Below are 24,570 nucleotides of genomic sequence, written 5' to 3'. Positions count from 1 at the left end.
GGACCGCTATCTGGTCCTTTGTGCAAGGAGGACCAGGAGGAGCACTGCCGGAGCCCTACAAAACGACCTTCAACAGGCCACTAATGTACAGGTTTCTGCTCAAACAGTGAGAAACAGAATGCATGAGGATGGTATGAGGGCCCGACGTCCACAATTGGGGCCTGTGCTCACAGCCCAACACCGTGCAGCCCGATTGACCTTTGCCAGAGAACATCTTGGTTGGCAGATTCGCCATTGGCGCCCTGTGCTCTTCACAGATGAGAGCAGGTTCACACTGAACACATGTGACAGACGTGAGAGAGTCTGGAGACGCTGTGGAGAACGTTCTGCTGCCTGCAACATCCTCCAGCATGACCGGTTTGGCGGTGGGTCAGTGATGGTCTGGGGAGGCATATCCTTGGAGGGCCGCACAGACCTCTACGTGCTAGCCAGAGGTACCATGACTGCCATTAGGTACCGGGATGAGATCCTCAGACCCATTGTCAGACCATATGCTGGTGCAGTGGGCCCTGGGTTCCTGCTCATGCATGACAATGCTCGTCCTCATGTGGCCAGAGTGTGTCAGCAGTTCCTGTACGTCGAGGGCATTGTTGCTATGGACTGGCCTGCACGTTCCCCAGACCTGAATCCAATCGAGCACCTCTGGGACATCATGTCTCGTACCATCCGCCAACGCGATGTCGCACCACAGACTGTCCAGGAGTTGACCGATGCCCTCATCTAGGTCTGGGAGGAGATCCCTCAGGAGACCATCCGTCGTCTCATCAGGAGCATGCCCAGACGTTGTAGGGAGTGCATACAGGCACGTGGAGGCCACACACACACACTACTGAGCCTCATTTTGAATCGTCTTGAAGAATTTCCACAGAAGTTGGATCAGCCTATGTTCTCATTTTCCACTTTGATTTTGAGTATGATTCTGAATCCAGACCTTAATGGGCTAATGATTTTGATTTCCATTGATCATTCTTAGGTTATTTTGCTCTAAACACATTCCTCTGTCTAATAAATAAAGATTTTCAGCTGGAATATTTCATTCATCGAGGTCTATATTGTGTTTTTAGGTGTTCCCTTTATTTTTCTGAGCAGTGTATTTGCAATGCTTATAAAGCACCAGCGACGTGAGGAGGGATAAAACCACACTCCTTCTAAACTACCAATTTAATTATGAATCTAGCCTTCATCCTGAATACCACGAAGAGGTTCTTGAAAGTAGGCAAGAAAAAAAACGTAGCCAATGAAAATCTGTCATCAGCCTCTACTTCAGTCATTTGGCAAAGCTAAGAAATATAGTAGTGCTTCCATTTTTGTAGTCTATAAAGATAGTAATCCCTAAAACAGCAGCCAATGTCTATGGAACAAAAAGCCCGCGGTACATAGAATGTTGTACCGTGGGCTTGAGATCAGTCAAAGTTATGACTGAGCCATTTAACAGCCAATGTCTACCTCCCCCCCCCCCCCACACACACACACACACATATACACACACACCATTCAAGCCCAATCTAATCAACAATTTGGTAGTCATGACTGATTTTCAGAACCGGGCTGGGTCTGTGCTGATATGGTATGGCTGCAACAACTACCGTATAGCGTCTAAGGATGACATACACTAATCCCTTACCACACAAACTGGCCAAGGTTTTCCTTGCAATAAAAATCAAACACAGTTGATTTTTTTTTCCACCTGGAGTTGATTCTGGACAAGTCTTACCCCCCCCTTTTTTCGCCCCAATTGTACCCGGCCAATTATCCCACTCTTCTGAGCCATCTCGGTCGTTGCTCCACCCACTCTGATGATCCGAGGAGGGCTGCAGACTACCACATACCTCCTCCGATACATGTGGAGTCGCCAGCCGCTACTTTTCACCTGACAATGAGGAGTTTCACCAGGGGGATGTAGTGCGTGTGCGTTGGAGGATCACGCTATTCCCCCCAGTTCCTCCTCCCCCCTGAACAGGCGCCCCGACTGACCAGAGGAGGCGCCAGTGCAGCGACCAGGACACATACCCACATCCAGCTTCCCACCTGCAGATGGGGCCAATTGTGTCTGTAGAGATGCCCGACCAAGCCAGAGGTAACAGGGGGATATCGAACCGACAATCCACATGTTGGTAGGCAACGGAATAGACCGCTACACTACCCGGACGCTGGACAAGTCTTCGCATACACCTGTAGCTGAGTTGGTCCTAGACGTGAAACCAGAAGGGAGACTGTCAATAGCTAGTAAAAACTGGGAGGGAGAGAAAAGGGAAAATATACATGTGGTGGGAGAAGGAAGGAAGGCAAACCCGATGAAAAGGGTGAATAAAGTCGACTTGAAAATGATAATGTCAACTTGTAAACGTACAACAACTGCTCCAATAATGATAAAAGTTGGGCTGATGTGTCATAGCAAAACAAGAGTGTGTTTTCTAGTGTGATCAAGGAAGGGTGTATGTTTCCAGTCTTTCCCCCCCCATCTTAATGTGTGCATCATATGAAGACAAAGCATATCGTGTGACTGACAAGCCTTGGGTTTGAATTTAACACTGCAATTCTGTCATTTTCCATTTTCCTTTCTTTCTCATTCGCCCTTCCTATTTCTGTAAACTATCAGAATGAACCTTTTCACTGTCAGTGTCCTTTTGGGGATAATTTTGCAAACATTTACAACACAATGATGTGGCCGTGGGGCTAAAAGAATCGTCATTGGCTCACACAACTTAATGGACATGAGCAATGAAAGTCATGTGGTCAGCCATTAAACACAATGGTTTCTGTGTGGAAAATATTAAGATGTAACACACCATGAAAATGATAAATCCAACTTCCCACAGAGAGAAGTGACAAAAACTCTCTCTTTGTGGTGTGAGCTAGCTCTTTGGCTGCTCTAGTAGCTATAATAAGACTGTCAAGTGGACGGACACGATGTTAATCAAATTGGAATTACCAGGAGAACAATACCCTGGAAATAAATCTTAAAAACAGGGCCACATACCACAGCAGACCCCCCACCAAACACACAGACAAGGTCCACACACGTGGCACACCTAGACGTGAACAGAAAGACACATTGCTCAGTAATACACACGCACAGACACACAGACACACAGACACACACACACACACACACACGCACGCACAATACACATAAAATGCACGCACGCACACACACACACACAGGCTTAGAACAGCAGGCATTTTGCCTACAATGGAAACCATAGTAACCACCATCCTCTTCTCCTCCTCTCCTTCCTATTCTCTCCCTCTCCTCTCTTCTTTATACATTTCCTCTCCTTCCTCATCATCCCACCACAAAAAGAACTTCTGTCATGACCTCTTCCCTTCAAGCCCCCCCCACACACACACATACACACACACATCCTCTCCATGTGCATCTACCCTCCTTCTCTTGTGAACCTCTTACTCCTCCCAGCAGGGCTTGGGCTCAGTCTGGTTTCACAGCAGAAAGAGAAGCATGCTCCCTGATATCTACTGACAACAGAGAACTCGTACATTAGCAGTCATTCCCTGACCGTTACCGTCTGCATCATCAATATTAACTTTCACCTTTAGAGGATTGGTGGTATTGGTTCTGGGCTTGTAAGCAGTTCTAGAAAGGTGTGAGTTAAACTTGGTGCGCACACACACACACACACACACACACACACACACACACACACACACACACACACACACACACCTAGTTAACCATTCACTTCCATTAACATCTATAAATAAAGAAAATGAGGTTTGACTTGTACCATAAATCTCAAGTTAGCAAACAACACACACACACACACACACACACACACACACACACACACACACACACACACACACACACACACACACACACACACACACACGAGGTAGACCAGGTAAGAAGAACAATATCATTAATTATTGAAGTGGAGTTATTCGTTCAACTAGATTCGACAACAGACTGCATCAAATGTACCGGGTTACATTTGAGAACAAAAGATAAAAAAAGATGAAGATAAAAACAGCAGCGTTATTCATCTTGACAAAGCTTAATCCATGCCTTTAAGTTCGCATTAGTTTCTTTTCTCAGACATGAGAATGTAAAATGTATGTGGTTGCACAGTACAGTATTAGACACCTGGTTTAGTGGCTTAGATTTATTTTATTTATTTATTTTTTGCCTAAAATCTGATGCTACACAGTAAACTATCAAAGCTGGTCAGAGGATCAGTTATTGGCTGGATATAAAAAGAGGCCAGCAACTGGAAGTAATCTGACGGGATAAGATACTTATGCATATGGTCCATCTATTTATGGCTCTATGGTGCATGAAGTCATGTTTAACAAAATTAAACCATTCAGAAACCATCAGCACAAGTTGCTGCCTTGTTGACCACTTTGACAGATTGGTCAAACAGGAAAATAACAAACGGTCGTCCAAAACGCACACTGGGAAACACTAGTAAACAGTCTGCACACAGCAAGCTAGACCGATGAGTGGAGAGCAAGACAAGTTTTAGGGAAGTGAGTTCAATAGGCTATTTGAGTTGGAGACACACACGCATACATACACACACACACACACACATACGTGCACGCGTGTGTGTGTGTGATAAAATACTCTTGTGATTAAAACTCCAAGTGAACTGAAACATGTTTACAATTCCACATATCAGCAGGAAATATACAAATACAAAATAACAACACTAGATTAGATTAAAAGCATTACATTTGTTAACAGACATTTGTTAGAAACCTAAATTTGTGAAATAAATATTTCCTTTCACTTGGCAGTTTGAACTTCAGGGCTGAGCAATACTCGCTGTGTTAAATGTGAGGAAGTATTAACTGAGCTGGCTGACATGGGAAGGGGAGAGGTGGAAGAGTGTGTTTGTCCGTACATTGTATTCCCATTCAGATCAACAGGTGCCAGCTGCCATCTATGGGAGACAGACTGTTCCTGTTCTGTCTCTCTCTCTCTCTCTCTTCCACACTCACTCAAACCCTCTTACACATTCACATTAGTCTTGGTATTAGTCGTGACCTGCTTTCTGAACAGAGAAAACACCTGCTTAAGTCTGACATGTTGGCCGATAGGAAAGAAAGAAAGAAGTTCAACACAATGTTTTTGGAAAAAAGTTGCACAATAGCCAAGCCTAATTTTATGAAGTGTATATAAAGTAATTGTTTCACGGGAGATTGATAATCATGATTACAATGTCTATAATAAAATAAATGGGATCAATTTTTGCCATAATCGTACAGCTCTAACTAGATATGCTTCTGTCTGTTAATTTGCCCATCTATCAGACTATTATCTCATTCTGTGTATGCGTGCCCCAACACATTTCATCAACACAACACACATTTCATCTTTTACACTCACAATAGAGAACAGGAAGCCTTTAATGGACACCTGACCTAAGGTTCCTTTTGATCTTATGTCGGCTATGGGTATAAGACCAACTACTGTCAGACTCTTTCTCTCTCTGTCTCCCATTTCCTGGCAGGGGAAAACAATGACAATGACAAAAACTAAGCCTACAAGACACACACACACACACACACACACACACACACACACACATCTGTGTGAGGTGAGACAAAGTCAGGCTGTAATGTGATGCTGTTTTTTTCCTAGCTAGCTGACAAGCCATCTGGAACACACATACACACACGTGTGTGTGTGTGTGTGTGTGTGTGTGTGTGTGTGTGTGTGCCAGCTGGGAGTGTACTGTTTTCATTGTTTACTTACAAAACCATGGTAATTGACAAAAGTCTTTACTGTTTGAAAGGACTGCAGGCCTATAGAACATAAACACAATTGTGCCATGTTTTGAGTAACATGCTGTAGTTTAGGTTGAACAAGATCTAGCTCCTACCGAGTATTTCCACCATAACACATTTTCTTAAGCCATCATTCTGGAGTCAAAATTGGGGTTTTTTCCATCAATGTTATCAGCTGATATTGTCTAAATTGAATAAAGAGAACTATGAGCGGCCATGAAGACATTCTTTCATAAAAGTAATAGTAAAATGAGCATAAGGGCAAAACAGCCTAGTTTCTTTGCATACTGTATAGATATGTACATACCAGTTTAGATTTGAGTGAATTATCTCTCTCATCCCAGCGCTCTCCCATCTCTTTTCCTGTCATGCTTCCTCATCTTGGCAAGCATTAAAGTGCCATATTGTACGTATTAACTGACATCTAACAAAACAACTTGCTGCTGGGATGACAAATGTTAAGTAATGAGGAACCATGTTGTTTTTTCCACTGCAGATAGCTAAGGGGGAAGTGCAGACGAAGGAGACCTTGGCTCAAGGCTAAGTTGTGACTTTGACGGTCAGCCCTGCCAAAGCATGGCATAGTCATCGTTGGCCCACTTAAAGTAGCATTGTGAATCATAAATCGGAGCTAAGGGCCAAGTTAGCCCAGGGTACAACGGAGTCGAGCACACTTGGGAGTCCAGAGTGAAGAAAGGCGATGTGGATTACAAAAGGAAGAAAAGGTTTGGTTGGTAAAAAGAAAAGGTTCAACAATCTAGCCAAGCAACAGTGTGGAAAGCTGGTGTTTTCTTAAAGCAAACAGTTGACATTCCTCTCAAAAAAAAAGAAAAACCCAATCATTTTGACCTTTGCCCAATTGCTCTCCATCGCCCCCTCCCTCCCTCTCATAACACAGTCAGCTTCAGTTTACGTGGTTTAACTTTTTTCAAGGCATTCTAACGTCATTGCCTAAACGCCAACACAGGGGCAAGCACAACACTCTTATTATTCATATGAAAAAAAAATCCTATATGTCATGTGGCCTACTCCTGAGTGGAGACATCAGCCTCCGGTCTCCTACCTGCCCGGTGTGGACTCCGGCTCCTGGGCTGCGGTACACGCCGCTAACCCACTTTTCGGCAACGTCTCTGCGTTGCTATGGTAACCAGTCAAAACCACTCCCTGGGACTCCGGCGGCTGGCGGCTCATGTTTCTCCTTTTCCCCTCTCTTCTTGTTTTCGTCCTCCTCCTCTCTCGCGTGCTCCCTCCCCCTCTCTCTCGCACTCTCCGTCTGACTTCTCTAGTTATCTGTCTACCGACTTGACTCTATCTACCGCTGCTTCCCCGCAACTCATGCTGCAGCCAAACTCTTCCCGGCGTCTCCTCAGCGCCGCCGCCCGTCTCTCTTTACTCCTCCTCCGCGTGTGGGAGAGGCATGGCACGTCGGGGGGATGAATGAAGCGCGCTGATTGGTTGGATTTCAGCCGTGATGGCGACGGAGGGAAGCGCAACAGCGTACGGCGGCTGTAGGTGCTGCCCCCTGCTGTACAAATACGGTACTGACCGCCATGTGTATGAAATACGCTACGTGCGTGTTTTGAATGTGTACAGACGGGAGACGAATTAAAGGAAAAACCTGAATGCTTGACCCCCTAGTGAAGTGGTCTGGGGGCTCTGTTATGCTGTGGGGGAGGGGGGATTTTCTTGCCATGGTGTGGGTCCACTTGTCCCCTTCGAGGGAAGGGATGAATTCAAGTCAAGCCCAAGACATTGAAGTTGATCAATGGAGCCAAAACTGGTGTAAAGACTGACATCAGAACAATGCAAGTCCAGGTGAACACCGTGACTGTGACTGTAGTGATCTACCGGAGTAAAAGTCAAAATTTCACTTCTTCTTTCGGCTTATTCTCTGTTTCTCAGGGGTCACCACAGCAGTCAAAAGTCAAAATTTCACTACACTGTAATATTTACATAGAGTGTTTAACTCCGCCAAGGAAGGAATGCTTCAGATTCAAATTTTCCAATGTTTCAGGGACAAAAATCGATAGAAATAAAAAAAAATTAAATTATTCTAACATTTATTGATCTCTGCAGAGGAAGTTTGATATTCGTTGCAACAACAAAAAATAATAAATTAAAGTCTTGCACTCAACCACACATGAAAATGTATGCAACACTAGTATAAGCACAAGGAGCTGATGCGCGCGCATACACACACACACACACACACACACACACACACACACACACACACACACACACACACACACTACCACTAAGACCCATGACCCACCAGAGGGAATTATTTTTCAAGCCATATACTTAACCTTAACCCACACCCTAACCTTGACCTAATCCTAATCTTAACTATAAACCCAGATCCTAACCCTGAAATAGACCCTTGAAGAAGTAAGGACCAGCCAAAACATCCTCACTTTTCAAAAATGTCCTCACACCTTATTAGTCCTCACAAACAGAACAACAACACACACAAAATCAGACAATCACAAGCACATATCTTCCACACAAAAAATCTGTGTAAAAAAAATAAAAAATGGAAGCATCCATTAAAGTTGAAGAGGAACACACACTCTTGTTTCCATCCCCAAGTCTACTGATACTGTCCTCAATTACATTTATAGTCTCCGAGGGTCTGTCATCCCCACAGTGACAATGGGAAGATCCAGTAATTACCATACCCTTAGACCCTCAATTCATATGATAAAACCTCAAGAAGGAGAAAGGAAAAGGGGGGGGGGGATCTTGTGTGCAATGTGCGTGGTAAAAGATAAAGGAACAGACACAGAAAACAGCAGGCCTTACCCCAAGTAGAGATAGCAGGCAAGTCTGGAGACCATGGCACCTTTAAAGACATCACACACTGAACCTGTCCTGGGTGTTAACTCTCACACAGACGGGGGGGGGGGGCAGAGAGAGAGAGAGAGAGGGGGTGGGGGGGTTGGCTTAGCCGTATAGGAGACTATCATATTCTCTCTTCTCCCCTACCATTCCCCCAGTACCTGTCTCGCCATTAGCTTTGACAGCCACCTTCTCTTCCCCATTTCTCTTGCTCCGTTATTCTGCCTCACCCTAATTTGTTTTTTTCTTTCTCCACTCCTCTCTGCTCTCCCCCCCCCTTCCACTCTTCATCTTATTAAGTGATTACCGTCTCCCCTATTCCGTCCTCATCCTCGCTCCTCCAGAGCCACACCCACCATGCAGGCCTACCTGCCCGGCTTACATGCTGTTCAATACTCACCTGTTCCTCCTGTAGTTCCCAGCTGCTGCATGGGAACTACAGAAGAAATACAGGAACTACCCACACTCTTGAACATCTGCATTTCACCAGTTTTTTTTAATCCTCACTTTTTCACAAGCCAGTTTTTAAAGCAGGTTCAACAGGCTGAGAGGAGTCTTACCAATAAGAAAGGCAGTTTAATAACAAATGAGAGCGACCCCCCCCCCCGTTTTTCATTATACGGAAGGCATCGCAACGTATATACTATGGAAAGATGGGGCGTGATAGATGTACAAACCCAACTCGGAAAAAGTTTGAATAGTATGGAAAATGCGAATAAAAAAACAAAAAACAGAAGTGATTTCTAAATGTACTTTGACTTGTATTTCATTGCAGACAGCTTGAACACAAGATACTTCCTGTTTTGTCCGGTCAACTTCCTTTAATGTGTAAATATACATCCATTCCTGCCATTCAGGCCTGCAACACATTCCAAACAAAAAAAGTTCGGGAGGGGGTGATTTAGGGCTAGAAATGAGGTAAAATAATTCATGTTGTGATTTGACACAGGTGATGTCAACAGGTGATTGTAATCATGATTTGGTGCAAAAAACAGCATCCAGGAAAGGCCGTGTCCTTCAGGAGCAAAGATGGGCCGAGGATCACCAGTTTAAAGACAAATGCATGAAAAAATTATTGAAATGTTCAAAAACGACGTTCCTCAAAGAAAGATGGGCAGGGATTTGGATATTTCACCCTCTACGGTGCATAACATAATTTGATGATTCAAGGAATCTGGAGGAATTTCAGTGCATAAAGGCCAAGGGCCCAAGCCGAAACTGGATAACGGTGCTCGCCGATCCCTCAGGCGGCACTGCATCAAGAACCATCATTCATCTATAAGCCAAATAGCCACATGGGCTCAGGATTACTTTGGCACACCTATGTCGAGCACAATACGTAGTTACATCCACAAATGCCTGTTAAAACTTCACAGTGCCAAAAGGAATAATGATGGATAACATTTATGTAGCGCTTTATCGTGACACCTAAAGTGCTTCACATTGAAGGGAGTAACTCGCCTCAACCACCAACAATGTGTAGCACCCACCTGGGTGATGCACGGCAGCCATTTTGCACCAGAAAGCTCACCACACATCAGCTTAAGGTGGAGAGGGAGGAGTCATTGAGCCAATTACATGGGGGATGATTAGGTGGCCAGATGGAGAGAGCCAGGCTGGGAATTTTGCCAGGACACCAGAGATCCCTACTCTTTGTGATAAGTGCCATGGGATCTTTGATAACCACAGTGAGTCAGGACCTCGGTTTAACATCTCACCCGAAGGACGGCATCTCCTATAGTACAATGTCCTCTTCACTGCCTTGGATCATTGGGATTTTTTGTTTACTAGGACCAGAGGGAAGACTGCCCCCTACTGGCCGGCCAACACCACTTCCAGCAGCGACTCAGTTTTCCCAGGATGTCTCCCATCCAACTACTAGCCAAGGCCCATGCTTTCTTAGCTTCGGTCATTCGACAGAGCCAGGGTCCATGTTGGTATGGCTGCCGATAGGGAACCTTATGTTAACCGTGTCCAGAAGTGTCATAGACTTCTCTGGGATCAGAGGCATCTGGGATGGACCATCACACAGTGGAAACGTGTATTGTCAGGTCTTTTTGGGAAGAAATGGACACTGTGTGCTCCGAAGAAGAAAAGGACAACCCAGACTGTTACCAGCTACAAGTCCAGAAGCCAAGGCCTGTCATGGTATGGAGCTGTGTCAGTGTCCTTGGCAAAGGCAACTTATACTAATGTGATGGCACCATTAATGCTGAAAAGTACATAAAGATTTTGGAGCAGCATATGCTGTTTCAAGATGACATCTTTTCCAGGGACACCCATGCATATTTCAACAAGACAAGGCAAAACCACACTCTGTGCACATTACAAAGCCACGGCTGCAGACGGGTACTGGACTAGCCTGCCTGCCCGCAGTAGAGAGTGGCACATTTTTGAAACACAGTGCGACAACGAAGTTCCTGTGCTGTTGTTTGCAGGAAGGATGGGACAAAATTATTCCTGCAAGAATCAAAATAAGTTCATTTTGAAAAATATAATTCATGAGGTAAAACATCCCATAATGTGTTGTTGTATTGTTTTCAATGTAATACAGGTCAAAGATAATTTAGAAGTCACTGTTTTCAGTTTTAATTCTAACATACCATCCCAACTTTCTGATTGGGGGTTGTATTAAATATTTATCTTGCACTGGACTTCACAGAGCAATGAGCCTCAAACAACTCCTGGTAGGAAAACTCTTGATTGAACTTCTTTCAGTCTTTTAGCCTCTTCAGAGTTTGGCAAAATTTAATGATTGACATCCTGCTATTTACAGTACATTTATATCCTGCTATCATGTTTTCAAACTAATAAGATTAGGAGAACAAAAAAAAAAGAACACCTAGGTGGGGCAATTTGAATATTGTATGGAAATGGCATAGTTAGAGGAAATGGTTTTTGCTTGTGAAACATTTTGTTGTCTTCCTCAAAAAGTCTTAAGATTCAGAATCTGGAACCTGTCTTTTTTTTTTTGTATGAAAAAACAGGTTTTTATTGGACGTCCTGGTCTTTGTCCTTCACAGATACCATCACAGTGGAATGCAGATGTTTAAAGAGCAACCCACGGTGCCAAGACTGCCACAAAGCACAATGTCTCAAACGTGTCCCAACTGCATCTTCAGGACAGCAAACCCACAACAAGCCCAGAGCAGCAGGACAACACACAACAGGAAATAGAAACACTTGTAAAACCTTCATGGAAGAAACCCAGAAATCAAGGTCCAGGACTCTCTAAATTAAGATTCGTGGCCATCTCTTCTTGCTACACGGACAGTTTTGAACCAGTGTCATTCAAATAAAACCCTCGAAATTGTAATTAAGATGTAGAGTATAAATAGGACAACACACAGGTTAAGTCAAATGGCAGACAGGAAGAAAAAAAAATGTCCACGCCCCTTTAGCACATGCCCAGCGATGATGTTGTAAATATTGCACAGAAAATAGCGATGTTGATATAAAACAAAACTATTGCATAATATTGTATATAGAATGTGTTCATTTCTTCTGTGCCCATAACAAATTGGCACAATTAACAGAAAACTCTCTGTGCTGTATCTCAAAAGGGAAAAAAAAGTAGATCTAGACAAGAGCATGTTGAATAAACAGACAGTTGGGAAGACCCATTATTTTTTCAAACAATGCACTAATGCTGGGATCAGATGCATATGCTGTGAGGTGTGTGTTAATTAGATAATGATGTATTGGTAGCAAGACAGGTCATTTGCTTACTTGAACGCACCCCTCCAAATGAACGGTTCTCAACTAGGAGTCCTGTATGCCAATCAGTTGATCAATTTAAAGAGACAGTGACGTAGCCGATCACCGTCGTACTGGTAAAATTGGTGGCCCCCTGTGGCTAAATGTCACATTTGAGTTTTGGCAGCGAGCAGCCTTGGTGACTCACTACACTACAGTGCTGTTGTTCAGAAGAGCAAATTAACTCAAACTGTGGATATAATAGAGCAATTTGAACCTGACATCTTAATTCCTACCACCACAAAACATTTCAGCAACTAAGCATGTCACTTTATGACCACGTTTCCCAGATACCACCATTCACTGGTAACAAGAGACTCTACCAAATTATCTGGCAAAGAAAGGCAACAGTTGTGACTGTAGTGCAAACATGTTTTATCATTCATTATATTAATAAAAAAAATAGAGTAATCAAAATGGCTGAATAGTAATAACGAACCAAGAGCAAATATGAGAACTTATAAACCAAATACAGACCAGACAGTCATTAAAAAAAAAAACATTACACATACATACATATATATATATGCCTACCAACTTCTAGCACATTTTGTCCTGCACAACAAATATTTCAAAATGATAGTACTCACTGCCAGAAACCCAGTGATGTATTCTCTCATTTTAGCAAGTGGCCTCCGTTGCAAAACCAGACAAAATACTCTTCTTACAAAATAATCTTTAAACATCGGTAGAGTTTTGTCCTTCAGTGGCATTTCAGCATTAACAAATTATAAAACCAAGTTATTCCAATGGTAGGTAAATCCATCACAGTTTACTGTTCATCTGGTCTTTAACCATTTACTTAATTATCTGCATCTGTTGAAAAAAGAAAAAAAAAAGTCCAGAAAATATCAATTTAACACTCTTTTTCCATATGTCCCTGCTCATTTCTTTACACTAGTCAACAATTATAGACGTAGAAATATCAACAGCAGTGTTGCTACAGCTCTTTTCACAGTTACGGCACCCCGCGTGAAGGCTAAAGGTACAACAGCCCAATTGCACAAGGCTACACATCCAATGAACCCCTCTTCTACCATCGCATTCATCCATATATATATATATATATATATATATATATATATATATATATATATATATATATATATATATATATATATATATATATATATATATATATATATAGATAGATAGATATCATGCAGCAGACCTGAGCAAAATAACCAGAGAATGCCCTGCTACTGCACCTCTATGAGACCCCCTTTAATTAATCACCTTCATTTACTCTGTGCTGTCAAAGTAATGGCTGCCACCTGTTCAGGGGTGTCAGTAGTAACCATCTAAAGCTCTACTGAAGTAAATGAACTGTGCCATTTCAATCATCCACTGGCACCGGCATGTGAAAAGAAAACGGTATTGCACTGATGTGATACACGGCACTTTATTAGGCAACAATTTCCAGGATGGATTTAGTCTTTGCCTATGAAAAAATGTAAATCAGAAAGTTAAAAATTACGTCCCAGAAAGGCAATTAGGGGATGTTTTTTGGGAAATATGAACTGCAATGTCATTACAACTTCTTTATAGGGAAACCCAATACTCCATGTGTTCACAATGTACCATTCCTGTATGACAGATATTGCCATCTGAGCCCAAATCTCACAGCTGCCAAATCAAATAACATTATTCAACAGAAATCTTGAACAGGGGAACTTTGCAGATTAGCAAACAGAGTTCATCACCATTTACCTCACCTTCACGTTGTACGCAGTACCCTGAAGTCTTGAACATTTTGGAGTACATATCTTTTTGTTTGTCCAAGTCATCTTTATAGCCTCTGTAAAATGAAAATGTTGTATATCCTTATATTAGTTAACAAGCATTCTTTACACTATTTGTGAGGAAAAACCCAACATACTGGGGGGCAAGTAATAGCCTTCAACAAGTAATAGCCCCAACAGTTAGGCCTCTGTTCCCTCCAGATGTCCTGTTCACATTCCCGGTTAATTCAAGTGCTCTGGAATTCTGAATGGCTTCCCTACGACAGTCAATTAAGCCCTCAAACTTGCCATAACTTAGTTCACCATTACAGCAACGTTTTACTGTGTACACACTGGGAATGGAAAACCAACTCACATGGCAGCCATCATCAGTAGGCTGTTAATATCTCTGTCAAAGGGCTTCCTTGCTTGAGCCCTTACGAGATAATCATGGGCCTTCTCATAATCATACATCTCCAAGTAGGCCTGAGGACAATAACAAAGCCATCATGTTGCGTTTCATTCTCCTACAAAAAAACAAAACAAAACATGGAGAACTTGCAAGTGCAAGGTGGGTGACAAAGTTGGTACAGTTTCGGGTGTCAGCTGAAAGCACAGTTCCAGTGTTATAATTCAAAATGGGTTACAACACAAATGCTCTCAAGCACTTTTCAGGATGCTCATTTGAAATCATTAAGGACATAACATGATATTCTGAACAAGATGAATAAATGGAGTGGCACGGTGGCCCAGTGGTTAGCGTTGTTGCCTCACAGCAAGAAGGTCCTGGGTTTGAACCACAGGCTATCCCTGGTCCTTTCTGTATGGCGTTTACATGGTATCCATGTGTCTGTGTGGGTTTCCTCCAGGTGCTCCAGTTTCCTCCAACCATCAAAAAGACATGCATGTTAGGATTAATACCCCTGTCTGTGCCCCTGACCAAGGCAACGGAAAGAAGAACTGGAGTTGGTCCCCGGGCGCTGCAGCTGCCCACTGCGCCTACACATTAGGATGGGTTAAATGCAGAGAACACATTTGTTGAAACAATACAGTTTGTTGCAAGAACACAATGACAAAATAAAGTGGCTTTTTTCGTCTTGATTAGGGTGCGACTTTTCTTTATCGTTTAGAAATGGAGCAATAAAAATGCTCGGATAAACAGTAGTTTTTCAAGCAACAATGAAAAAAAAAACCCAAAAGGTGAGGAATGCTCCAAATCTTAAAGCTCTCCGTGATGTTATCACACCTTTTTCTATCCAAGTCCCCTATTCTAATATCTCAGAAGCGTAGCATGGGGTGATTTTCAGCCAATTAGCACATTCTTGGAATTTGAGTCGGTGTGATTTTAAATAGAACCCCCCCACAAAAATCCGCACTCTGAAGTAGAAAAACAGAGAATATAACCCCCATATGAAACCAGGTGCCAACTCCACTCCTGTGGCGCTTTGCCCTGCTTTAAATATGCATCCATGATAACCAATGCAGCTTTTCATACCAGTCAAGAGGGTCTGTGGTGGTGTTGTATACATGAAGCAAAACCATTTTGTTTCTGCTACCTCCACATGAACTGCCTACAGTTTTCATTTTAAGAACTGCAGAAAACAGAACTTCAAATACATTTGAATACATTCAAACTACCCTCCCATCAGAAATGTTGTTGGATTAAATATTCACTTAGTTATTCCAGCCTCATGTGTGATAATAACAATTACATGCAGTTCAATACCACAAAAAACAGGCAAAACATTGTTTGCCCCATCTTGCTTTTGAGATTAGAATATCTAGAAAAAAGTATGCAAGATTTTTTACGTAGCTTATCAAAAAGTAACAAAGTTCACCAGGAAGCAAACAAAGCAAAGAAATATCTTGTGTCTTCTTTCCAAATTGCAAAAAGCGAAATCTCAAATTGACCAATAAGAAAAAGGCTGCAGATAGTGGAGTCTCTGCATTCATGTCAATTATTTCACAGGTATAAAAACACTTAAAAAAACCATAATATCTAAATCTGTTTAGTCTGACCTGTCCACAGAGATAAAGGGCCTTGGTGTTGCTGGGGTCTATTTCCAAAGCCTTGCTGCAGTTCTTCAATGCTTTCTGGGGGCTTTCCAGACGGAGATGGTTCAGGGACAGGTTGGTGTAGAGGGGCAGGAGGGCTGCATTCACCCCATCTCTCTCCTCCACTGTCCCAGTCTTCCTGTTCCTAAGCAGTACAACCGCCTGTTGGCCAGAAGGTGAGAGGTCATCCTCAAAACACTCCTGGAGGTATTATTTGTTAAGTTTGTATGTCATCTTTGTCCACACTTGCGATTGAAAAAAGAACAAATCACTTCACAATGACTATTAACCGTCACCAGTTCCAATTCAAACTGTGCTGATAATTTCCTCCAAGCTAGAATTCCAGTCACCCTTGTACTCCTTATGTGCATGAATACTCTCAAAAATAGATGACAATGATAGGAAATAACAATGAACACAGAGAAAAGAACAGAGACATAAATGGAGTTGTGAATCCCAAAAAAGAAACAAACTAGGTGGTAGTCTGCAGCCCTCCCCGGCCCAGCAGAGGGGGTGGAGCAGCAACCGGGACGGCTCGGAAGAGTGGGGCAATTGACCGGATACAATTGGGGGCGGGGATCCAAAAAAACAAATCAACCAAACTCTCCGAAGGTAATTTGGGGATTTTAGTGAAGACAGTGAGATGCCTCCACCTGTTTATAGTATTCTATGGCGATGAAGTATCTGCTCTGTTTGAAGCAACGATTGCCGAAGTTGCGCAGCATGTTGACCACGTCGAGGAGTGTGGACAGAGGTAAACCATTCTGCTCCTCCTGAGAAAACGCACACAAACAGTACAGGAATTGGTCAACAACAACTAAAATTACCTGGCAGCATTCTCATTTCGTGTCCACAGTTGTTTTTACCTTTGGAATAATTTTATTTGGTTGCACTAAGGTCAAAGATTAATGCGGGAGTGATTATATGAATGGGTTGCGATTATACGAGCGATTACATCAGTGATTTAAGCTGTAATGATTAGAAGTCCTCAGGCTTGAAAATGAGATAAGGTTTATGGAGTTTGTAGCCTATTGGTTAAGGGCGCAGATACATATGAGGGCTTGCGTCAGTACTGATGATCTAGTACCTATTGCACACCTACATTGATTGCACTTGGCATGAAATGTACTCTTGACTAAGACATGGTACTATTCAGTAGGGCTGGGCATTGGCAAGAATCAATGTCATGACACGATTTGTATCATGATACCAGAATCACGGTTCAATATATTGCGATACAATTTCATATTACAAACACTAATATACTGCAATATTTTGACAAATTCCAGAATAATTTTAATATAGGAAACACCTCGATATGCACAAAAGCCAGTAATCTGCACCACAGGTAGCACGGCGTTGGAAATGTCCGATGTTGTTCTGTGCAGCCCTGTTACCATACTGCACTGCCCCTAGTGGTCAGAGAATAAATCAACACAATTAAGCAGCGCCGCTGCCAAGTTTGTGTGTAATATTAACATTAATTTAATCGATACAATATTGTGAGACCTGGTATCACGATACTCACGTGTATCAGCATTTTATTACATCCCTGATGTTCAGTGCTCTAACATGACTGTAGGTTGAGATAAGAATATAGCTACTGACCAAGTATTAGCAGTTAGCAGATAATAGCATTTAGTTTGGATAAGTGTCTGCTAAGCGAGAATACGTTTATGTAAAATGGATGAATGATGTCTTATGAGATGTTCACAAAGGTCAAATAGTACTTACAATGTTTAAAAAGGTCAAATAGTACTTACGACATTTAAAAAGGTCAAGTAGTACTTAATGCGGAAAAAACAGCCTCCTGCATTTCCTAACAATGCAAATTAAAAAAAAAAGCAAATAAAGCACTACGCTACTTTAAAGTGAAAGAGGTACGTGTCATCTTTTCATCCAGAGGGCCTGGAAGACCACCATCCTGACAATAGGACACCTAATATATGGCCTCCATACCAGATTCAATTGGGTAAAGCTGTCCACTCGGGTAAAGTCGAAGAAGTCGATGACCTGCACCTCGAACAGGACTGTGGCTGCAGGGGGAATGAGCGGAGGGCAGCCCATCTTCCCATAGGCATACTGAGGATTCAGGAGAAAACGGGAAAACTCTCCTTTCCTCATGGACAACAGACCAAGCTCCAGGCCAGTCAGAGTCAGCTCTGTTGAGTTATCGACAAAGAACAGGGGACACCGGATTGTGAATGATATAGCGGCCTCCTGCATTGGTGTCTTAAGTGACTATCTCGAAATATAAACAGTCAGACTGACAGTGAAAAGTGTATCACTAACGACAGAGGAGGTTATGTTTTTATTACAGACAGACAAAATGGACAGAGACAGATATTTCTTTACAAACCTTCGTAAGAAAGGACTGACCTCGCCCTAGTTTCATCATGTGTGGGTGCCTCAGCTGTGTATTGCTGTCAAAAGGTTTGTCTGAATATTCCAGAAAGCCAGAGAAACGAACTGTGAGAGTAGGGAGAGGTATAGTTTGAATAAAATTAAGATGAGGTCAATGCTCTGAAAAGGACTTTCTGAGTGGGAAAAATAGGGGCATTGTAAATACTTGATACTGAAGCATCTTTGGGTAAATACAGGCCTGTTCCAGGTTGGACCACCTGTTTCAGGACTCCTCCATCTCCAGAAATGTCCTTCATCTGCTGGCCCAGCCATTGGAAAGGACTCTGAGAAAAAAGAAGAAAAAAAGTTTTGAATGAATGTCCTACTGATAATCGAGTGAAATAGACAAGGCATGTCAACATTAAACATTGGTTGCGTCTGAAATCACATGCTAAGTACATATGTGTACCATCTTCCAGCGTGCTATTAGTACGAGGATAAAAAGTATAATGGTGATTCGGACATACAACATCATAGAGCTGCGTCACTTTTTTTATTCACTCTCTTTATTGACGAAACAAGTATAACAATAACAAACATTGAGACAAAAACAGAACATAAAGGCATCATTATAAAGTAAGGATAATATAATCAGATATGACGCCAATCAATAAGTAATCATAGAGCTGCATCACATCCTTTCAGCTCTTTGCAGGCTAATGACGACACACTGCGTATTAACTTCTACCGGTGTGGTGACCCACATCTTTTTTTTTAATTTAAAAATAAAAGATGATTTGAACGGCGTTCTGCGTCTGATATTTAAAAGTAATACTTTAATCTGAACCCTTCTGCCGGTTGGGTTTTGTATCGCCCTCTGCCGTTGTCGTGAAGTATTGCAATGCATTGCAGGCTACTCATGCCAGCGTAGTGTCCATTGTTTGCATACTCAATATTTTTCTGGATGCAGTATGACCTCCTGGTATTTTTCCACATACTATTTGACGCATACCATGGTATCGGACTGACTATTTTGATATACTAAACAGTATGCGATTTCAGACGCGGCCTTAGTACCGTTCACATTTGAACTGATACCGATACCTGGAATTCGGTACTCAACGATACCCTTTTTTCGTACTTTACTCTCTCCGTAATAGCAAAAATATAATTTCAGTTGTAAAAAAAAAAAAAGTCTAAACTTCTCAGTTTCTGTCTGTGTATCTACCTGGTTATTCAGAAAATGTTGTTGTAACACACCACCCAAAATAAGACCCTTCCCTACAACCCCCAGCCTGTCCACAGCCACCAGGGCATATAATGCGTGTCCCGGTGGAAACAGTGATATCCTGATCTCGGAGCTGTAATGCCGTTGGGGAAAATTGCCCCGACTGTGTTGGATTTGAAGAAGCAGTAGAACGCCTTGGGATCCCCACAGGAGGAGCTGGAGGGCGTTGCTGGGGAGAGGGACGTCTGGAGTGCTCTACTTAGCTTGCTGCCACCGCGACCCTACCCCGGAAAAGCGGCTGAATGAATGTAGGTTTAGGGGAGAGGCAAGTAGACTCGCTCTTTCTGACCCCGTTTACACTTGGTTTTAAAATGCGTCTTGGGCGATCGGATCTTAAGTGGACAGCGAGACACATCGCCGTTTACACCAGTGTCTATCATGCGTCTCCAAATGCGTCCTGCCCACCACTTGTGACCAGATTTCGCTACTCCGAAGACGATTTCCCGTTACGCCCTTGTCGGGGACCCATCAGGGCGCATTAGCGTTTACACTACAAAAGATATGTGGTCAAATGCGTCCCAGACCATCTCGGCAAGTGGTTTGAGTAACCGGTTCACAAAACGTTTTGGTGGTTGTTTACACTTGTATTTAGCGCTGTCCACTTGTGCTCCGATCGCAAAAAAACGTATTCAAAACCAAGTGTAAACGGGGTCTTCCTCTCTGATGTGTACGCTCACCAAGATGTGCACTTGCAATAAGCGGTAAACTAGGGGGGGGGGGGTTTCTCAAGACTCATAAGGAATCTTATCGATATTTTAATTCACAACAAAACCCGCTCTCAGGGTACCGAAATTTGGTAGTACCATCGTAATTCGGTGTCACGTTCAGTACCCAACCATACACAGCCTACCGTGTTTAATCTGGACAGCCTGTGGGTCACTACCCAGTTTGAAAACCACCGGGCTGAGCTAGTCGTTTCTATGTTCGATGGATTTTATGTCGATTTGTATTTATAACTTTTTATTTAACCCTAATTTTATCAACTAAAGGAAGCTTTGCCATGGCTGCCCACAACTATAATAAGCCCACTTGCATTTAGGGCCTATATCCCACGATTGCGTTTCAAATGACGGACACCGAGCTGAAACAACCAGCAGACGACCACGTTGTCTCTACAACCCCAGCCTGAGGATAACGAGGCTTCGTTTGAGGACTTCAGATCACCATTTACTCTCTTAGTGAAAATCCCACTTAGTTTATCAACTCGAATGGGATGACACATCGTGCTTTGGGCTCCCGTCTCAGCCTAGCAGACATGGCTGCTGCTGCTGCTGATGGCTATTAATTGGAAACGTACCTTAGAGTTTGTCCTGGACTCCTCATCCGAAAACATCGAAGTCAATCCCGCTGCTGACATCTTACAATTACTCATAACCTACTGGTAGTGGTTTTTCTTTTTCACTCTTAATTAGTATCAGTGTTTATTTGAATAAACTAGCAGCAGAGAGCGTTGGTAGTATAGACAGCGATTCAGATGGCGCTCAAATACACGTCAGATCGATCCGCGTGAGGTTGAAACGTATGCGGCCATGCGGAATTTTATATACTCTGCAGAATATGAAACACCTGTGTTCAATTAAAATTCCCGGTTCGTTTGTTTAAGGGTCAGAAACGGTCTTTCGTAAGCCAGTGGTATAACCGGCCGCAGGGAGTGGTTGGAATACAGCGTCGACGCAGCATTTTGTTTCGCTTGCCGAAAGTTCGGAGTTGACTCGGTTCACCAAACTGGGATTCTCTCACTGGAAGCATGCGATCGACAGAGACAGAGGCCCGAACAAACATGCTGCATCAAAAAAACACATGGAGAATATGACAAGACGAAAAGAGAGGGGGGTGGGCCAACACTAGCAAAGAGGTATCGACAATGGTCAACACAGAGCAGTTAGCAAGAAATCATTATTATCTCTCTACTATCACTGATATTGTAGCGAATTAGGGGGCAGCCCCGGAACCGTCGTCACAGCCGGGACGCGAACCCGTATCTCTCACTCCGCAAGCGACAACGTTGACGGTTCCCGGGCTGCCCCCCTAATTTGCTACATTGGTGTCAGAAGTGGGATGGTGAGACCGTGAGGTCATCGGAAGCGCGTGCGCCCAGAGGCGTGAGGGAGCTGATATGCTGAAGCGCGGGGACGCGCTTCCCGAAGGAGGGGGGGATAGTGTAACGTCGACTGGTTAACGTTGTCGCTTGCGGAGTGGGAGACACGGGTTCGCGTCCCGGCTGTGGCGGTTCCCGGACTGCCCCCGAAATTCGCTACAATATGATGGAATTTCTAGCGTCAAACCAGTTAGCTTTTCGGGGGGAGCAAAGATGCGTTTCAGTCACGAGAGGAGGATAGTTGTGGCCTGTTTCTGTCTTTATTTGAATACACTCTAAGGAAAGATCCACAATTACAGAAAATATTGATGATGATAGTCGAAAATACACGATATACTCCACACACCATACAAAACGAGCTGATTAATGAATGATATACTGATGGAGAAAATTGTTGATGAATTTGGTGAGTCTTGGTATACTATTAACGCAGACAGCACACGGGACCCAACTAGGGTTGAGAATATTTCCATTGTTCTGCGATTTGAAGCAGATAATTATGAGGTGAGGGAACGGTTGTTGACTATACCAGTGCAGAGACTGGTGATGCACAGACGCTAGCAAACGCAATCCTGTCTGAGTTGGAGAGAGTTGGGACTCGATCCATCTAAGATACTTAGCCAAGTCTATGATGGTGCATCGCTGATGTCACACTCTAAAAAAGGCTGGATTGAGGTCAAATAGGACTTACGATGTTTAAAAAGGTTAACTAGTATTTAATGCAAATCAGGAAAAAGAAAACAGCCTCCGTGTTTCCTAAAAAAGCAAATAAAGCACAATGCTACTTTAAAGTTAAAGAGGTACGTGTCATCTTTTCATGCAAAGGGCCTGGAAGATCACTATCCTGACAATAGGACACCTGATGTATGGCCTCCATACCAGACTGTGTGTGAGGTCATCCTGTGTGCAGCAGTTAGCTAGCACAAATCTCAAGTAAATCAGTTATGCACATGCCAGTGCTGATTTTAAAAATGCCACCGTGTGTCTTGGAGGAACTCCCAGGCTGAGGCACAAGATTTTGGAAAATTGATGTCAAAAACATAAAAAATTTTAAAGCACACATCCACTGCCCCTAGCTAGGAATTCTCCTCCACTGCTTGACCCACAAGGACAACAAAAGCCTGTGAGCAAAAACCTTCATCTCCTAGGGCAAGGACATAGGGGTACGGCCTGTTGACCTCTGCCTGTTGGAGGTACTCCACCATACTGGTTCCAACCTGCAACACAAGGACGGCCAAAATACAGAATAAGGATGGATTCAAAACTAAATCAATTATTTCTTAAAGAGACGTTACTTAAGGTTTCGGTTATCATTTCTTAAAGAGATGCTACTTTCTAAACGTTACTTACAGGCTAGAGGTCAATGAAGGCCTTCCTTGCCTCTTGAAGAGTTATGTGCACTGGGGGGTGACAGGAGAACTGGCAATAGCCTCAGTGCCAAATCTCCTTTGGCATCTGTAAGAAGGTGAAACCAGGAAGAAAATGGGGGCAACTTACCAAGGGGAAGACTAATCTGATGAAGAGCTGATTGCTCAAAACATCTATTTTGGTGTTGATTAAAAGCACTGGGGGAGATTAATAACAGTGTGTTGAGTAACTATTTCTTTTCTTTTTTTTAATATTGTCTCTGTCTGCTTTCAAGCTAGTGCTTTTTTTCTCTCTCTGGAAAACCTAAAAGGCTAAAAACAGTCATACCTCGTGTCGTCGTGTCCAGGAGAAGTTTCCTGTCCCGCCTTGCCAGGTGGAGTACTTTATCTGCATACATGGGAAGCCACTGCTCAAATAACTTTGGTGCAGCCTCTTCATATAACATTTGGAAGTCCTGAGAAATCTAACAGAAAGACAAATCAGAATAATTATGGATGAGAAAAAGAGAACAAATCTCTCTGACCAAGGCACTCCGTGTAATTAAAAATGTCTTTATTGAAACTTAGACATATCCAAAATCTGAAACTAGTAACCTTGGACCAAAGAGCACCCAACAAATATATTACTTAACTGCAGAGAGGACTGAGCACGCCACTGACTCCAAACGTATGTCAGAATAATTATGATTATTTAGAAATGTAATAATAATTATTACACAGGCATGATATTACACTGAAAAGTCCAACATTCATAGAATGACAGAACTTAAGTACAAAGAAAAGTCATGGATGTCCTTAGCACAGTCTCTTATAATAGCCAATTTTTTCTACCAATCAGGAGAAATTCTATTTTTTGTGATGTAACTATTACATCAGTAATAGATTATGTGAAAATTACACTTATTTGAAATATATGGCCTTGTGGCGGACACTAGGGGCTATGCCTCTCACCCAGCAGGACTGTGAGCTGGGGGCGTGGTTTACGTTCCCGGGCTCGCCGGTGCAGGGTTGTTCCTGCTGCAGTTGGTTTTTGGAGTTGAGGAATAAACATCAAACTCGCCTTGGTCTCCTGTGTTTTTCCTCATCCTGCCACATTGGTGACCCCGAATTGAACATGTTTGGAGCAGAAGAAGAGTGTGAATCCACTTCAGCCACGCCGCCACAACTCTCACAGCCGGCCGTTCTCACCGCGGCTGTGAAACTCCCAGAGTTCTGGCAGAGCGACCCGGCCTCGTGGTTCCAGCATGTCGAGGCGCTGTTCCACCTGCGTGGAATCTCCGCGGACGACTCCAGATACTATTTGGTCGTCGCAGCGCTGGACCAGCAGTCCACACGCCGGGCCATGCA

The 24,570-nt window shown here is 43.1% G+C and overlaps 2 protein-coding genes across 4 annotated transcripts in view; both read right to left on the bottom strand.

The window, feature by feature from the left end:
* The window catches only part of arhgap18 (Rho GTPase activating protein 18), a 40,888-nt gene extending 33,784 nt beyond the window's left edge, over positions 1-7,104 (bottom strand). For all 3 annotated transcript variants that reach the window (XM_056294478.1, XM_056294479.1, XM_056294480.1), the window contains exon 1: positions 6,818-7,104. In XM_056294478.1, coding sequence (XP_056150453.1) covers positions 6,818-6,945 — 128 coding nt within the window. In that variant the 5' untranslated portion in view covers positions 6,946-7,104. The remainder of the gene's footprint in view (positions 1-6,817) is intronic.
* Positions 7,105-10,504: 3,400 nt separating this feature from the next.
* Positions 10,505-23,061, bottom strand: fkbp6 (FKBP prolyl isomerase 6). Its single transcript, XM_056294180.1, has 9 exons — positions 22,963-23,061; positions 18,697-18,814; positions 18,507-18,596; positions 18,087-18,289; positions 16,781-16,900; positions 16,092-16,289; positions 14,449-14,558; positions 14,062-14,149; positions 10,505-10,606 (listed from the first exon to the last, which is right to left on the bottom strand). Exons 1-9 carry the CDS (start codon positions 23,059-23,061, stop codon positions 10,505-10,507), a joined length of 1,128 nt encoding a protein of 375 aa, XP_056150155.1.
* Between the last annotated feature and the right edge of the window lie 1,509 nt (positions 23,062-24,570).

Source organism: Lampris incognitus, chromosome 15 (assembly GCF_029633865.1).
Source record: "Lampris incognitus isolate fLamInc1 chromosome 15, fLamInc1.hap2, whole genome shotgun sequence".
NCBI lineage: Eukaryota > Metazoa > Chordata > Actinopteri > Lampriformes > Lampridae > Lampris > Lampris incognitus.
The sequence above is the reverse complement of the archived record's forward strand: the minus strand, read 5'-3'. Positions and strand labels throughout refer to the sequence as shown.

Coding starts and splice junctions, on each gene's coding strand:
- fkbp6 (XM_056294180.1), bottom strand. CDS start 23,061: ATGGTGGAGTACCTCCAACAGGCAGAGGTCAACAGGCCGTACCCCTAT. Junction 18,597..18,696: donor CAAAGATGCTTCAGTATCAA/GTATTTACAATG, acceptor CTACTCTCACAG/TTCGTTTCTCTGGCTTTCTG. Junction 16,901..18,086: donor GCTTTACCCAATTGAATCTG/GTATGGAGGCCA, acceptor GCGTTTTCTCAG/GAGGAGCAGAATGGTTTACC.